The 14,634-nt window shown below is 43.0% G+C and overlaps 1 protein-coding gene across 1 annotated transcript in view; it reads left to right on the forward strand.

The window, feature by feature from the left end:
- The window catches only part of iglon5 (IgLON family member 5), a gene marked incomplete at both ends in the record, with an annotated part of 96,459 nt that extends 83,527 nt beyond the window's left edge, over positions 1-12,932 (forward strand). The window contains 5 exons of the mRNA XM_079227801.1: positions 88-207; positions 9,193-9,324; positions 9,597-9,717; positions 10,848-10,999; positions 12,829-12,932. Coding sequence (XP_079083927.1) covers positions 88-207; positions 9,193-9,324; positions 9,597-9,717; positions 10,848-10,999; positions 12,829-12,932 — 629 coding nt within the window. The remainder of the gene's footprint in view (positions 1-87; positions 208-9,192; positions 9,325-9,596; positions 9,718-10,847; positions 11,000-12,828) is intronic.
- Positions 12,933-14,634: the final 1,702 nt, after the last annotated feature.

A 14,634-nucleotide genomic window follows, 5' to 3' on the forward strand; every position in this document is an offset into this window, starting at 1 on the left:
TAGGCTGAGGCCATACCTCATCAATAATTTATGAAATAAAAAGGAGATTTTGAGGTCATATTTTAATGGCATAATCTTGTTTTTCAGTGCCGGCCAGAATTGTCAACATCTCAAAAAACGTGTCGGTGAACGAAGGCGAGAATGTAAACCTCTACTGCCTGGCTGTGGGTCGCCCTGAGCCCACCGTCACCTGGAAAGACCAGAAATGTAAGTTATCCCTTGTTGCTTGCTTGTCTCCAGAACAACTCTTGTTCACAGCTTCACCTTTATCTCCCCGACTTCACATTCATCCCAAACCTCTTTTACAGTCTTTATTTCCCCCCATTTTCTTCCTCAAGGCTCATCAGCATTCAGCTCTTGTCCAAGTCTTTATCACACATACCTGTGTCATCACTCTTAAACCCAGCTGTTAAGTCTGTCCCCATCTTAAATTCATACTCTTCATATTCTCCCTATGTCCCAATGTTTTCTCCCAAATAACCACACATTATACATAATTACCCCCACCGCGCCACCTGTAATCATCAGCATCTGTCTTCATCCATCCTGTCAACCAGCGTCACGATGTCAACCTACGCTAACAGCCACTTAAATAGGCTATTTTTAGCATCCATTATTGTGTGGAATCAGAACTAGTTCAAAATGGTCAGGATGCTAAACTTAATAGTTGACGTCAAATCCATTAGATTTGATCAGCAATGCATTTATTTCCCTTTTCTCTGTTTCTTCCCCCCCACAAATGGCAAATAACCAAAACATTCTCTTTAAAGGTTTTATGGTTTTATTATTTGTATCTGCCAGAAGATAAAGAGAAATGCTGTGTGAGTGAGTGTGTGCGTGCATCTCTGTGTCTGTCCATAGCTAACCTTGCATACTGCTATATTGTACTGCATAATAGTTTGGGCACACATTTACAGAGTATACTGTACCACAGCTCGTTTAACAGAATATTTATGCTCTCAATCACCATGCCTTCAACCCACGGACGCAATGATCTAACTGTGACCTGGATTTTACTCGATGGCCATCACATGCCTGAAAGAATTAACATCTTTAATACACAAGAATCCTCATGCAGTTTTTTTTTCTCCTCTGTCCCCTACTCCTCTTGCCTTTTTTGGGTCCAGTCTTTGATAAATTGTGTCTCTCACTCACTCTCACTCTCTCACACACACACACACACACACACACACACACACCTTACTGCATTGCCACAGACATTTATTCCGTGCCTTTTCATTGGGCAACAACCTCATGTTTACATGCGATTGTTAAAAAAAATGTACTTGAAGCCTAAATAATTGCATGAAGTCGCAATTACGCCCAAGAGACAGAGCTGAGTGCCTGCAGAGTCAGTGCAGACATCTGCATAGATTAAAATGAGAGTGTATGTTTATTGTATCTATTGGGTTGCATTCATTCAATAAAACATTGATTGACAGCAGCAGTGGTCGTTGCAGACACACCTGGTGGAGATCTTCTCTCTACTAAGAGCGCCATCCCCTCCAGCCATCCATCTATCCCTTCATTAGCTGTAACCGCTTATGCTATTCAGGGATCGCATGGGGTGCTGGAGCCGATCCCAGCTGACATTGGGCGAAGGCAGGGTTCACCCCACACTACCGCAGGGCTGACACAGAGACAGATAACCAGTCACGCTCACATTCACAGCTATAGTCAATTTAGAATCATCAATTAAACTAAATTGCATGTCTTTGGACTGTGGGAAGCAGGAGAATGTGGAGAAAACCCATGCTCAGGAGAACAAAGCAAACTCAACACAAGTGTCATCGAGGCCCCTCTTGCTCCGAGTCGACAGTGCCACCATGCAAGCCCACTGAGTGTGCCTTTCTTGTTAAAACCGTAAAGGCAGTGATGTATCATAGTTTGGTACAAAAAGAAAATTGTACTGAATATACAATTGCACTGTGACTCAATATTCTTAATGTAACTTACAATAATTGTCAGCATTTAAGAAAAAAATGTTTGTCTCTTTTGACGTGTGTAGTATTCTATGATTTGTTGTTCCTATCAGTTTGGCTAAAATAAATTGCATATTGCATGAGCTCCATGGCCTCTTTGATGAAATATGAATACTGAATTTATTTTTTTCTTGTGTGAGATGCCAAAAAGTTCCAAAGTATATCTCAGATTGAACTTTTGAACTTCAACTTTAACAGTTACGGGAAATATTACAGAAAAAGGATTATCATTCTCGAAGTTTCTGTTTTTGGAAATTCAAGTTTTGAACCCTTTGTGCCGCTGGCATTGCATCCGTGTCGCAAAAGTCTTGGTTAAAGCATTTTCATCACACAGCAGTATTGGCTGAGTTGTAGCTTGACGACAGCAGCAGAAACGCAGATCAACTGCAGCACAGAGACAGCAATGATAAAAAGGTCAGTGTGAACAACTACTCAACACACTGTAATTATTCTGTAAACCGCAAATAAATGCACAATCTATACTGCACTGCTGTACTTACAGACAGCTTTGGGCTTGCTGAAATGTCTGTCCCTCCTCTTTCCCTCGTTTGTTCCTGCGGCGGCCTGCTGTGCGTATAATGTCCTTCTCTGCACAATCAGTGTTTGTGAACCTACACAGAACCTCCGAATGGGACAAGCCTATGGTGATCATAAACATCCAAAAATAGAGGACAAAAGTAAAGCATGCAAGAACGCACACCTGCAGCAAACACACACACACACACACGCACGCACGCACGCACACACACACACACACACACACACACACACACACACACACACAAACTGTGCAGTTGTCCTCACTTGCAAGCCCACAGCATTTCTCCTCTGTCAGCAGTAATCCTCCCTCTCTAGCCGCCCCCACCATCTCACACCGCCTCTCCCCCAATAACCCTTCAGCTTGCAGTGGAAGAGATAGGGGCTGCATTGCTATTCCGTGGAAGTCTGTGCAACCAAGCCATCAGTTGCAGGAGACCAGGGGCGTTGGATAAAAGGGGTGGGGGTGGACTAGCCCAAAGAAACAGCAAGAAGCTGCCAGCCATCTGTCCCCATTACTCAGAGACTGCATCGAGGAACTGCAGGGAGGGGGGGATGTGGCGAACAGTGTACGTGGAGGTTGAGTGGAAAATGTGCTTGTGCGTCATGCGGTGGTGGACGATAAGGAGGTGCAACACCTTATGCCGTGTTCACACCGGACGCGACGCGAATTTTCGGCGCCGCGTCCACCGCGGAAGTTTACTTGTGCGAGTAGAAAGAGGGTGTTCACACCAAACGCGAATTTGCGGCGCGACCAAAGGGGCGTGGCTTAGCTCTGTTGCTTGCCTCTGTGAGAGACAAGCGACGAAGCTTTCATTTCCGCTATCGACCATGGAATAAATAACCACTAGTTCTGCTTTATACTTGTTGTGGAAGTCCCAAACATGTCGGAACATGAAACGCCCTCGTATTTGGGTTCAAAACATCATCCGTATCATCGCCCTAGGTCAAACGTTCTGTTCGCGCCGCCTCCAACGCGTCTATCTCGCCGCACATTCGCAAATTCGCGCCACAGTGCGTCTGTGGATTGACTTTACATGTAAACTGGTCGCGCCGCAAATTCGCGTCGCGTCCGGTGTGAACACGGCATTAGAGGTGAGACAGAGACCCGCTTGGTCTGCAACCCCTTTGCAATTTGAATACGTTACCAGTTTCTCACGTCCAGATAGTGGGGCTAATCTGTGCTTGTTGTAGGCTCCGCCTCCTTCTTCTGCACCAAAGCACAGATATAATCTGTCGTGCCCATTTACTCTCACTGGCATCTATCAGCTGACCCATTCAGAGACATACAGGCATGCTGTCTCATTCAGTTAAATACACCAGCGCACCAGGGCCTTATCATTTGACATCCCATCCGTTAAAAGACTAGTGGGCTTGACTTGAACGAATGAATGCACGGGTGCTTCTTGTGGCGTGGAGGAGGCATGCACTATTCACTTAGAGGTTAGGGATATGATAAGCATAACAAGTGTATACATTTGTCAGATAGTTAGATTTGAGACTTAAATGTTTTGGATGTTGTGTGGCTCCAAATGCTTGACGACTACAGTGCAGGTAGGATTGAAAAGGGAAGGTAAGAAATTAGCAAGAGGCAAGCAGTCAGCAGAGCCAAACAAATCCAAAAAGGACAACACTGTGCTACAGTTATGGCAGCAAGGCTGATGTGGAGTTGATTAGCGACAGGTGTGGCTTTATGAGATAATTAATAGCAGGTTTGCAGGTTGAGTGTGGAAGTCAGATCGATGGAAAAGGCAGGAAAGTGTTGCCAGAGAGCACTCAAGTTTATTTTTTAACTGTACAGTGAAATGTCCAGCTCGGTACATATATTGGTCACAATTAGTTCAATAAACAAATGTAATGGGTATTTAGCACAATGTTTATGTGCTGGATGTTACATTTGAAGGCTGGCAATGTTCTATATTTTTTATATTGTTAACAATCCCATTAAGAAAATGATACCAATAGTGTGTTAATCTGTTCTGAAACTTGTCTTCCCATTGGGTAGCATCAGCCTCAAGCCCATGTGTTCATACTGAAGACAGTTTTTTTAATACACAGCTTTTTTTGTTTGGAATTATTACAAATGATTTCCTATAACAGTCGGGCACTGTAGGGTTGAGCAAATGTTACTCAAACAGGAGTAAATATTGTTTGTACAGTTTTTCTGCCATGCCTTAGGTGTGCCGCGAATCAAACTCAAGTCCCTTCATTTCCTGAAACCACCAGAGGTGTCAAAAGTATTCACATTCAAGTAGAAGTATAGATACTAGGGTTTAAAAATACTTCTGTAAAAGTTGAAGTATCAACTCAAGCTTTTTACTTAAATAAAAGTGTAAAAGTACTGGTTTAAAAACTACTTAAAAGTATAAAAGTAAAAGTAATGTAAGGTGAATGTTTTTTTTCCATTAAGGACAAACTCTTAAGCCTCTCAGGGGCCTATAGTGCACTACCCCACCTCCCCCAAAACAATCATTTTTATAAAGGCCATAATGACTATAATGTTTTAAAATGTGGATACACTAGGCTACCCGTTTCAGCTGCATATATGCCCATTTAAAATGATTACATTTTATTACAATGCAAATACATTAAAGTACCATATGTGTACTGAGCATTAACATGCGTTTCATGGAGCGGAAGACATGATAACTAGTTGCCTATAAGTATTGTAATAGTGCAAAATAGACGGCGACTCCGACACAAACACATAAAGCTGTGGTTCTCAAACTTTTTCTGTAAATAACATAATTGTGTGACTCATCTGTGCTTTTATAAATAACAGAATAAAGAAAATTGCAATCACTTTCAAGTAAATCAGATTGCCCCATCAAACAATGTTTTATGTAAGTTCTACCTGTGCAAAAAATTACTCATATTTAGTAACTACTAAATAGCTCATTGTGGAAAACAATAAGCTTTTAATTTTTTTTGCCAAACAAAACAGAATGAGTGCAGATATGTGAGCCATCACGTTGTATCAGTATTAGTGGCTGCAGTGAGCTGCTTTCCTCGACACATTTGTTCTAAACGGGGTTTTAGATTTGATACGGCCTCTCTCAATTCATGCTCAATATTGAGCTTAGATCTGTTTTTTTTATTTTGAGAAACGCAACAGCAGGAAAAGACGAGCTCACGGACCTCACGGCGTCGCGTCAAATCGCGCATGCGTAAGCGTAACCTGTTAACGGCGTACCGTAACCATTTACCCGAAAGTACAGGCATTTGTCCATGTATTTATTAATGACTTAGTTTTATACCCGTGTACTTTGTACTTTTGTAATATGTGAAGCCAGCAGCTCATTGTTGGTAGAAGACACGAGCACCGTGGCTCGTTTCACCTGGAGCAGGAGAGCTGCTCCGGGTTCAGAGAGCTGCTCCGGGTTCAGAGAGCTGCTCCGGGTTCAGAGAGCCGCTCCGGTGCGAGTAGAACTCCGGTTGCTCCTCACATGAGAGCTGCTGTTGCATCTTCACCCTGGGAGCGTTTAAAACGCAGATATAGCGGTCTACTTTTCACGCGACATATTTTTCGACGCTCTCTGTCCGCTGGTGTGTGTGCTCAGCACTCACCTGTGTGCGCGCACGTATCTGTGGGCAACGGGGCGGAGAGGTTTTTTGTGTGTGTGTTTTTGAACGATGACAAGCCGGAGTGAAAACAAACCAAAATGAAATAGTAACGAGGCTATTTTTAAAATGTAGGGAGTAGAAAGTACAGATATTTGCGTGAAAATGTAAGGAGTAGAAGTAAAAAGTCGTCTGAAAAATAAATACTCCAGTAAAGTATAGATACCCAAAATTTTTACTTAAGTCAGGTAACAAAATATTTGTACTTCCTTACTTGACACCTCTGGAAACCACTAACGCTATTCATTACCAGCAAGTCGACAAATCACTTTGTTTGAACAAATCTGACAGCATCCAGAAGAGAGAATCATGAAACTAACGTTACCAAAAGATTCCAAAGAAGGTTTCGTTCTTGAAAAAAAATATAACATTTGGTGAAGAGCACATTTTTACCTGTTCAGGACTTGCCTGTCTTGGGACTTGATTTGGGAAGTGTAAGGACTTAACACTTACATCTTATTCATTGCTTTGTATTAAGTATTAGTCTTCATATGCAGGACTGATTCATTGTTGGTTTTGATCTTTTCATAGGATTTGTTGACCATAAGAAAATATATTAAAGAATACTAGTCAGGCCCCCTTAAAAAGAAATGTAACCGTAGAATGTGTAGTCAACTACTCTGGACTCATTTTAGGTTTGTGCATTAGGAGCACTGGGGAACAGTGGCCTTCCTGGTTTAAATTCTGCTGTAGCTTCATTTAGCTCAACTAACACACCTTTCAGCTCTTTATCTTCCAAGGGACAGTTTTTTAGTCAGACTGTCCATCCTGCTCTGTTTTAACCCAACATCAGACCTCTCTACCTGGATGGTAGTTTTTGTAATGGAAATGGATAAGAGGAGCAGAGGAATCAAGTGCCCTGATGATCGAGACAGACTCAAAGTGCTGCCGGGGAAATAGAGCACAGTTTCACTGTCGGGCAGGCCAGAGCCCCTGATCCTTTCCCCCCCTTCCTCTCATTCACAACACCTCCTCCCTCTCTCTCTCTCTCAGGTGCAATCCAACTATCTCTGGTGGTCAGGAGTCAGGCTCCTTCAAAAGCCATAAGTGGTTGATGGAGATGTATTTTACAGCCCATTGTAGAAGTGCCAGGGGCCGGCTCCAGTCAGATATGATCTCCCACCAAAGTGTAGCGCGGTTGTGCAATGCCCGTCCAGAGATCTCCGGGGATGGAGAGGGAGGGAAAGGGAGTGTGAGAGGGCTGCTCTGCACTGTCATATTACATCACACATAGGTGCTGAGGACGAAAACTCCATGAAAGAACCAACCACATCAAGTACTCAACTTGACATCTCAACGTTTATGTTGCCGTTTCTCTCTTTTTGCTCTATCTTTATATCTGTGTATCTCTTTTAGCGTCTAGCTCGGTATCTCTTGCAAATTACCACTCTCTCCGTGTCTGTAATGCGCTCTCTAGCGCTCGATTGCTCTCATTTATTGATCTATTATTTGTCCTTTTTATTTCTTGGAAGTCATCTGTAACAGCCGTGTGTGTAATTCCTCCAGTGCTAGTTGTCTGATTATATCTTTTCACCCCCCCACCCCTCAGATACTGCCTCAGTTTCCCCCCTCTGGCAAAGTTGGGTGCTCGGCTTGCATGACAGAGATGTCACGAGAGAGCTATATTTATTAAACTAATGGAATGAGTGAATACCATTGCACCCACCCCAGCCCAACAGCAAGCGCTCGCCTGCACTTGCTCGGGCGCCACAAGCAGCCATCACCGCGGTTGTCGCTCGCTGCTCAGCCTCTGCCGCAGCAGCTGCAAATAATCGTCTCCAGCTCAGTAGCCACACTAATAATCCTCCAGTATAATCTTCAATTAGAACCGCCGCGCTAATCTCTGACAGGAATAATCATGGAGTTTAGCGTCTTTTTAGTGTGTGTGTTTTTTGAGTCGGTGTTGCTCACAGACGCGCTCAGGCGCCGTTTGTGAGGGCAAGTAAAGGTCCACTGATTGACAGTAGCTGTGTGTATGTTTAGGAGGGCTTTGAAAGGGAAAAGTGAGCAGCAATTTAAGAGCTGGATTTCCTTGTTAGTGGTGAGATTATATATTATGTTGTGTTCCACAGTCTGACTTCTTAAATGGAGTAAAGGGGAGGAAAAAAGGCCTAATGGTTTTGGAGGCCATGAGACAGCTGTCTGCTAAGACTGCAGGGAGGAAGGGGGGGTGCACTCTCACTTTCATTCTTCTTCTCTCTCTCTCTCTGCCGCTGTCGATCCAATAACACTCCCAACATCCATTCCCTCGCATGAAGGAGCAATAACGTGTAGCCCGTCTCCTCGACTCTCCCCTCTGAAGACATTCTGTGGTTGTTTGTCGCTCCGAGGAAAAAGAGTGTGAGACTAACTAATTCGGTTTGGGTGCACCTGGGAGTTTGTCAACATCAAATGAGAGCTGAATATTCTTCTCAATACGTAATGTAAAGAACAGGCCATCAACACTTGTGGCCATGTCCACTGCCTGGAAGAAAACACAATTCTCACAATTTCCCCTGACACATTAAAAGAAATGGTGTCACTGCTGTCAAGTCATGTTTGCATTTATACAAAGATTCTCCAGCTGACCCTTTATGTTAATGATCAAAACAGTTTGAGGTCATGGGACGAACATTATTCAAATATAATTCATTCCTCTTACAGACACCACATGGTGTTTTGTTGATGTCGTCAGGTTTTTTTTTTCCGTGGCATTCTTTATTGATTTCCTGTTTTCTGTTTTTACAAATGGTGAATCAGGATTCCAAGACGCAATGTAAACAAAGTGAGAAAAGTTTGATTAAAAAATGCCATTCATTGCATTAAACATTAATATCTGTAATCTTGCTTTTTGATAAATGTATAAATTCCTCATAAATATCATGATATTGATTTCCTTATATGTTGTACATCTGATGTATGGTGCCTCCCCCATTCTCCTAAATCATCGTATCTAAAGGTTGGTTGTCAGTCCACCTGTCTCAGTATCTTAAGTGCTAACACTTAAATCAGGAGCCTGAGTCACAATACATCTGATATATAGTGACCCTTGACCTAAGCCTTATGTCAACAGATGGGTTGGTGAGTGACGGCGAGTTCCTAGACATCACAGAGATCAAGAGGCAGCAGGCCGAGGACTACGAGTGCATCACCAACAATGGAGTGGCTCCACCAGATCAGCGCAAGGTCAAGGTCACGGTCAACTGTAAGTATTCCTGTCTGTGCCGCACAACAGCCCAAAGGTGATAATTCAAGTCCCACAGGACCTCCAGTGTTATAGTACAATGATGTATACATTATTTATGTTAATACTAAAGATGCATTATTATGTATGAATTCATACATCTTAATTTTGCTCTCCCTGTGGGGGTTTTCAACCTGGTTTGCAACCCTGTACTGACCCGACTCGACTTCTCGGTGAATGCATGTGTATACTAATTGCTGAATTCCCTCTCCTCCCTCGTTTTTCTCTGTCAGACCCTCCCATGATCACAGACATGAAAAACATGCCGGCCCATTTGGGGAAGACCGCCATCTTGCGTTGCGAAGCCATGGCAGTGCCGCCAGCTTCCTTTGAGTGGTACAAAGACGACCACAGGTGAGTCCACCAAAGAACACATTTTTCTGGTCTACACTTGAAGCCAGCTACATCTAAAAAATACATGTGTTGTTTTTCTCTCTCCATGGCCTTCGGTCCTCGCTAAGCTGATGCGATTCACACACAAAATTAAGCTTTTTGAAAAATGCACTACAGAGCGGAAAAATCAATAAACACCGGCCTTGCATTTCAGTATTGATGTGTGAAACTGAGCTTCTGAAAAAACGGCGTATAGGCCGGCTCAGACACGGTTTAGAGGCTGCAGAGGTTTTGCTTTGCGGCGTTGATTGGTCAACGTCTCAGTGCAGCCACACAGGAATCAGGAAACAGCTCGTCTGGTTAATATATAGTTTTTATGAGCCACAATGACATCAAATTATTATACCAATCATTTACCTGGCATTCACCTGACAACACAAACAGAGTATGTTAATGAGAACTGTTGGACTTTGAGTTCAGCAATATAAAAACAAAAAACAGATGCAGCAGGTGACAGAGAAAAGGAGGAAACAGGACAGATATCAAATTGGGCTGCATCTGTTTGTGGGGACATGAGATCTTTACAAACATCTGAAAAGTTATTCATTTTCCCACATGAATGACATTTTCACATTAAGCCAGTTTACTGCGGACGTATAGTCTTGGCTGTCGTCCATTCACCTAACCTCTGACCTGAAGAAAGGTCTGAGATAATTGTAAATGTTTTTTGTCATCTCTGGGGCAATATTAGCTTGTTTGAAACCTATTTGCGCTCCATAACACACGCATTATCTGTCCTTCCAAATTTGTAAAACGTCCCAGAGAGGGTAGAAGAGTTCGAATGATTTGGCATCAGCCAAAATAAGACGCAGAAGTACTTAGACAAGCCTTTGCCAGCCAGAGAGAGCTGTTAATAGAGTATAATGGGACCCAGCAGGAGGTCTGTGTTATTTATGGGCTGTTAGATTTCACTATTAGTACAAGGTGAGACAGAGCCTGCATGTGGAGGGGGACCGTGTTGCACACTCGTCTCTGGAGAGACGGAGAAACAAAAAGCCTCTTATGCAGAGCTTCTAGCTGTAATGTTATGTTGTGTTATCTCACTTTTTTTCTGACACACTCTTCTTCTTCCTGCTTCCACTACCACCTAGGCCGGTAGAGAGTGACAACACCCTTAGGATCAAAAACGAGAAGACGCGCTCGCTGTTGCTGTTCACCAACGTGACAGAGAAACACTTTGGCAACTACACCTGCTTTGCCTCAAACCGCCTGGGGGCTTCCAACGCCAGCATGCTGCTTTTTCGTAAGTTATCACAGAGAGGTGCATGCACACAATGACACAGTGTGCGCATGTGTGCCAGCCCAAGCTGCCACAGGAACTTAAGTGCACTCGCATTTATTTGACGTGACTATCAAACAGACATGACATAAAAAAAAATACTAAAACCCGATCCATATGCATTGAAACACTGTTTTTCCCTCCTCGCCCAGTCTCATTTTTGCTCTGCACACTGCACAACATTTTCTCAGCCATCTCCCACCTCCTTCCTCCCCATTTCCGCTATTCTCTGCCCCATTAAAGCTTTGCTTGCCTATATTACCCTCTCTCACTCTCTCTCTCTCGTTCGTTCACGCTCTCACCCTGCATCTCTCATCCATATATTCCTGCATGCACAAACACACACACACATACACACACAGTCACTCTGCTTTCCCCCGTTACCCAAGAAGTTGTCATTTCTCTCCATGCCCAATTCACATTAACCGTCCCCAATGAGCGATTTCCTACCCCACCCCCCTTTAGTGCATTCAGCATTACCATCTTAAGTGAGTCCTTCATCTATCCCCTTTCTTCTTTCATTGCTTTACCCATTATCCCGGCCAGTCTCCCTTCAATGACTCACTCCCTCGTCAGACTCATACATCTTCCTGCTCTCTTTTTCCACCGTAGCTGCCACTTCTGTCAGCCTATCTCTCCGTCATCTGTCCTTTTGCCTCCTCTTTCCTTCCTAATCTCCCCCTGCCATCATTAGAACACAACAAATCCCTTTCTGTTCTGGAGCAGGCACGGAAAATCGGGCCATAATCGGATATTTTTGTGGTATTTCTATCAATACGCTGCTCCTCCCTGTCATTGCCTCCCTGCCATCTTCCATGCTTTTGTACCTTTTTTGTAGCTCACCATTTTTAAAAGGTAAAAAGTTTTTAATATTAACAGCCCACCATCACATCAGAATTGATGTAATGAGCCCATTACTGAGGCCACTGGCAGCCTGCACCAGTTTTCACTCTCCACTGTTCAATTATAAAACACCAGGTTGCATTTTGTCAATATACTAGAATGCCAAAATGGCACAAAACGGGAAGAAAGAATGTAATTAAAGTGTTTTATTTGTAGTTGTTCTTTAAATCAAGGTGTTATTTTGTCTCCCAAAAATGATATTCTTGACTTTTGTTTTGCTTGTTGAGAATTTTGAATAATTCAATCGATTTTTGTCACTGTGGACATTTTGACTTGTGTCAGACTCGTGTGTAACTAAATACATTAATATAGGTTGCATTTCATTGAGGTGTTTGCTGGCTGGTTTAGATTTCTGGCACACGCAAATGGAGCATTAGTTTCACCTGTTAGTCAGAATGTTCGCCCCGAACCGCATATATGTTTCTAAATTCAAAAATTCAATCTCCCTTTTTTTTTTTACAGTGGTCATTTAGACGTATCAAATAGGTAGAACTAATAACATTAATGGCTGTGCTCTTGTACTGTGCATGCAGGATCAGTGACTTGCCTCCCTGTCACACGTTAATGGAACAGAGCCATGATTATTATTGTTAATAGTCAAACGTCAAAGCTTTAACAAAGCTTCTTCAGATGGTGCTATGAGTGTGAAGCTGAGGAATACTGGAAATGTTGTTATAATATGGATGCTGCGTTCCAGGAAACTCGGTACGCAAAAAGGTCTGCTAGGGAAAGTACAATGGGAAGCAACTCAATGGCAATGTTCTTACTTGTAAACTCGGTAAACTCATTGTGCATCAGAAACGCTTGGAGGTCAATTGTAATAATGATTTATTTCTGTGTATATTCAACGGTGCCCTCTTCTCTCCTTTGATCCGTCTGTTTTCGTGCAGGACCGGGGGCCATACAGGGGCGAGGGACCGGACTACATGCAGGGATGAGTGTCGGCCTGTGTGTTTGGGTTTCCCTCTCCGCTGTTCTTCTGCTGAAGCTGTAAAGATCGAGCGCCACTTGGAATTGTCCCTAAACGGCCCCCCCTCCCCCTCTTTCTCTCTCTCTCCCCCTCGACGGAAGGAAGAAGGAAATGAAATTCTTTAATTACGAACCCATCACTGTGAACAAAAAGAATATGCATTATTCCAGGAGCCATTGAATCATTGCATCAAACACGCAACCACATTATTACCCCCCCCCCTTCTCCCCAAAACCCCGACTGATTCAATTTCTCACACACACGTCTTTCACTTTTTGTCTCCCAGCATGCCTTGCAGATTTGTCTGACTTGGTACTTCCCTCCTCACCTCGTTCTCCCCTCATTATTACCACTGGGCCGATGTTGATAGAGAGTGTATATTAACAATTATTGTGTCGGTGATCAATGAGAAAGTAGATAATCTAACAACTGGACGATCATTTATGTAATATACATAGACTAATGACTGACCTACAATGTTTGCCTTATGGAAATGATACGTAAAATCTCAATATCATGGTGGATATTTATAGAATTATAGTAATAATGTGTTAAAGACGGTCATGTGACCTTTGAAAATTGTTCAATTGGTGGCCATGTGGAGTGTCACCCTCTGATCACACACACCTACACACACACACACACACACACACACTCACACGTGTATGGCTTTTTGATTTTAACTGTGTAGCAGTGAAGCTGCTATGAATGATGTCAAAATGTATAAAAAAGGGTGGGTGGTGACGGCGTCAGTCTTAACTACCCCTTTATGTAATTTTGGGGGTTTATACCAAGGTTTCGCATGTAGACCCCCTCACTACCCAAACCTTTTTAGCCCCTCCCCTCCGCCCTTCTGTTCAACGTGCTCCGTCTAGTCGCCCTTCGCATCGCTTTCGTGTTCTCTGCTCCGTGTCACCCCCCTCCTGTCTTCCTCCCCAGTGTAAATATATGCAGTTAAGAGGCCACGCCGGCGACTTTTGAGTTGCCCGGCGCCGAACGACATCTCCAATCAGCCTCGACTACGCTCCAGTTTTCTGAAGCAGCAAGAGACTGTCCAGTGACAACGATATCTTCTGTTTCAAAGCTGCGACTCCATCATCTTTGTCGCTTGTTGATAGCATGTACCGGTTAGAGATGTTCCTGTTGTGAGTCCACACTCCCTTCACCCCTCCCTCCCTCCTTCCCTGCACTGTGTCTGTTTTACTCTGCAAGGTTACCTGCTTTTACTTTTTTGGTGTTAATAATAGTACAGATGATGATGATGTTAATAAGTATTTGAAAAACTATGAATAGTAATTCCATGTGAGAAAAAAAAAGAACAAAATCTGATGGTACTGAGCCGTGCGTGGGAAAAAATGTTTTTTTGTACTTTACTCTGAGAAGTCACACACATTGAACAACCACATTGAAAAAAGAAACATAAAAAAAGAGACATGTAAAGTTTTCGAAGTAATGTGGTCTATTTTGCCATGACAAGCTTTTTAAAAACGCATTTGAAACAGTCTGAGGGATTATTTCATCCAAATCCAGAAGCAGTGAATGATGATGTTATTTATAATTTGTAACAGTTTATGTATTGGACTATTTATTTTCCATGCCTTTAACTGCATCACAGATTTACAGCATATTAGTCCAGTTGCCATAGTGTGTCTCTCTCCAACCAGATAGATAAGTGATTTGGATCCATGTCAGTCTCTGATTGTGGCTGTAAATCGGTTCTTGTTCG

Source organism: Taurulus bubalis, assembly GCF_910589615.1.
Source record: "Taurulus bubalis genome assembly, chromosome: 12".
Taxonomy (NCBI): Eukaryota; Metazoa; Chordata; class Actinopteri; order Perciformes; family Cottidae; genus Taurulus; species Taurulus bubalis.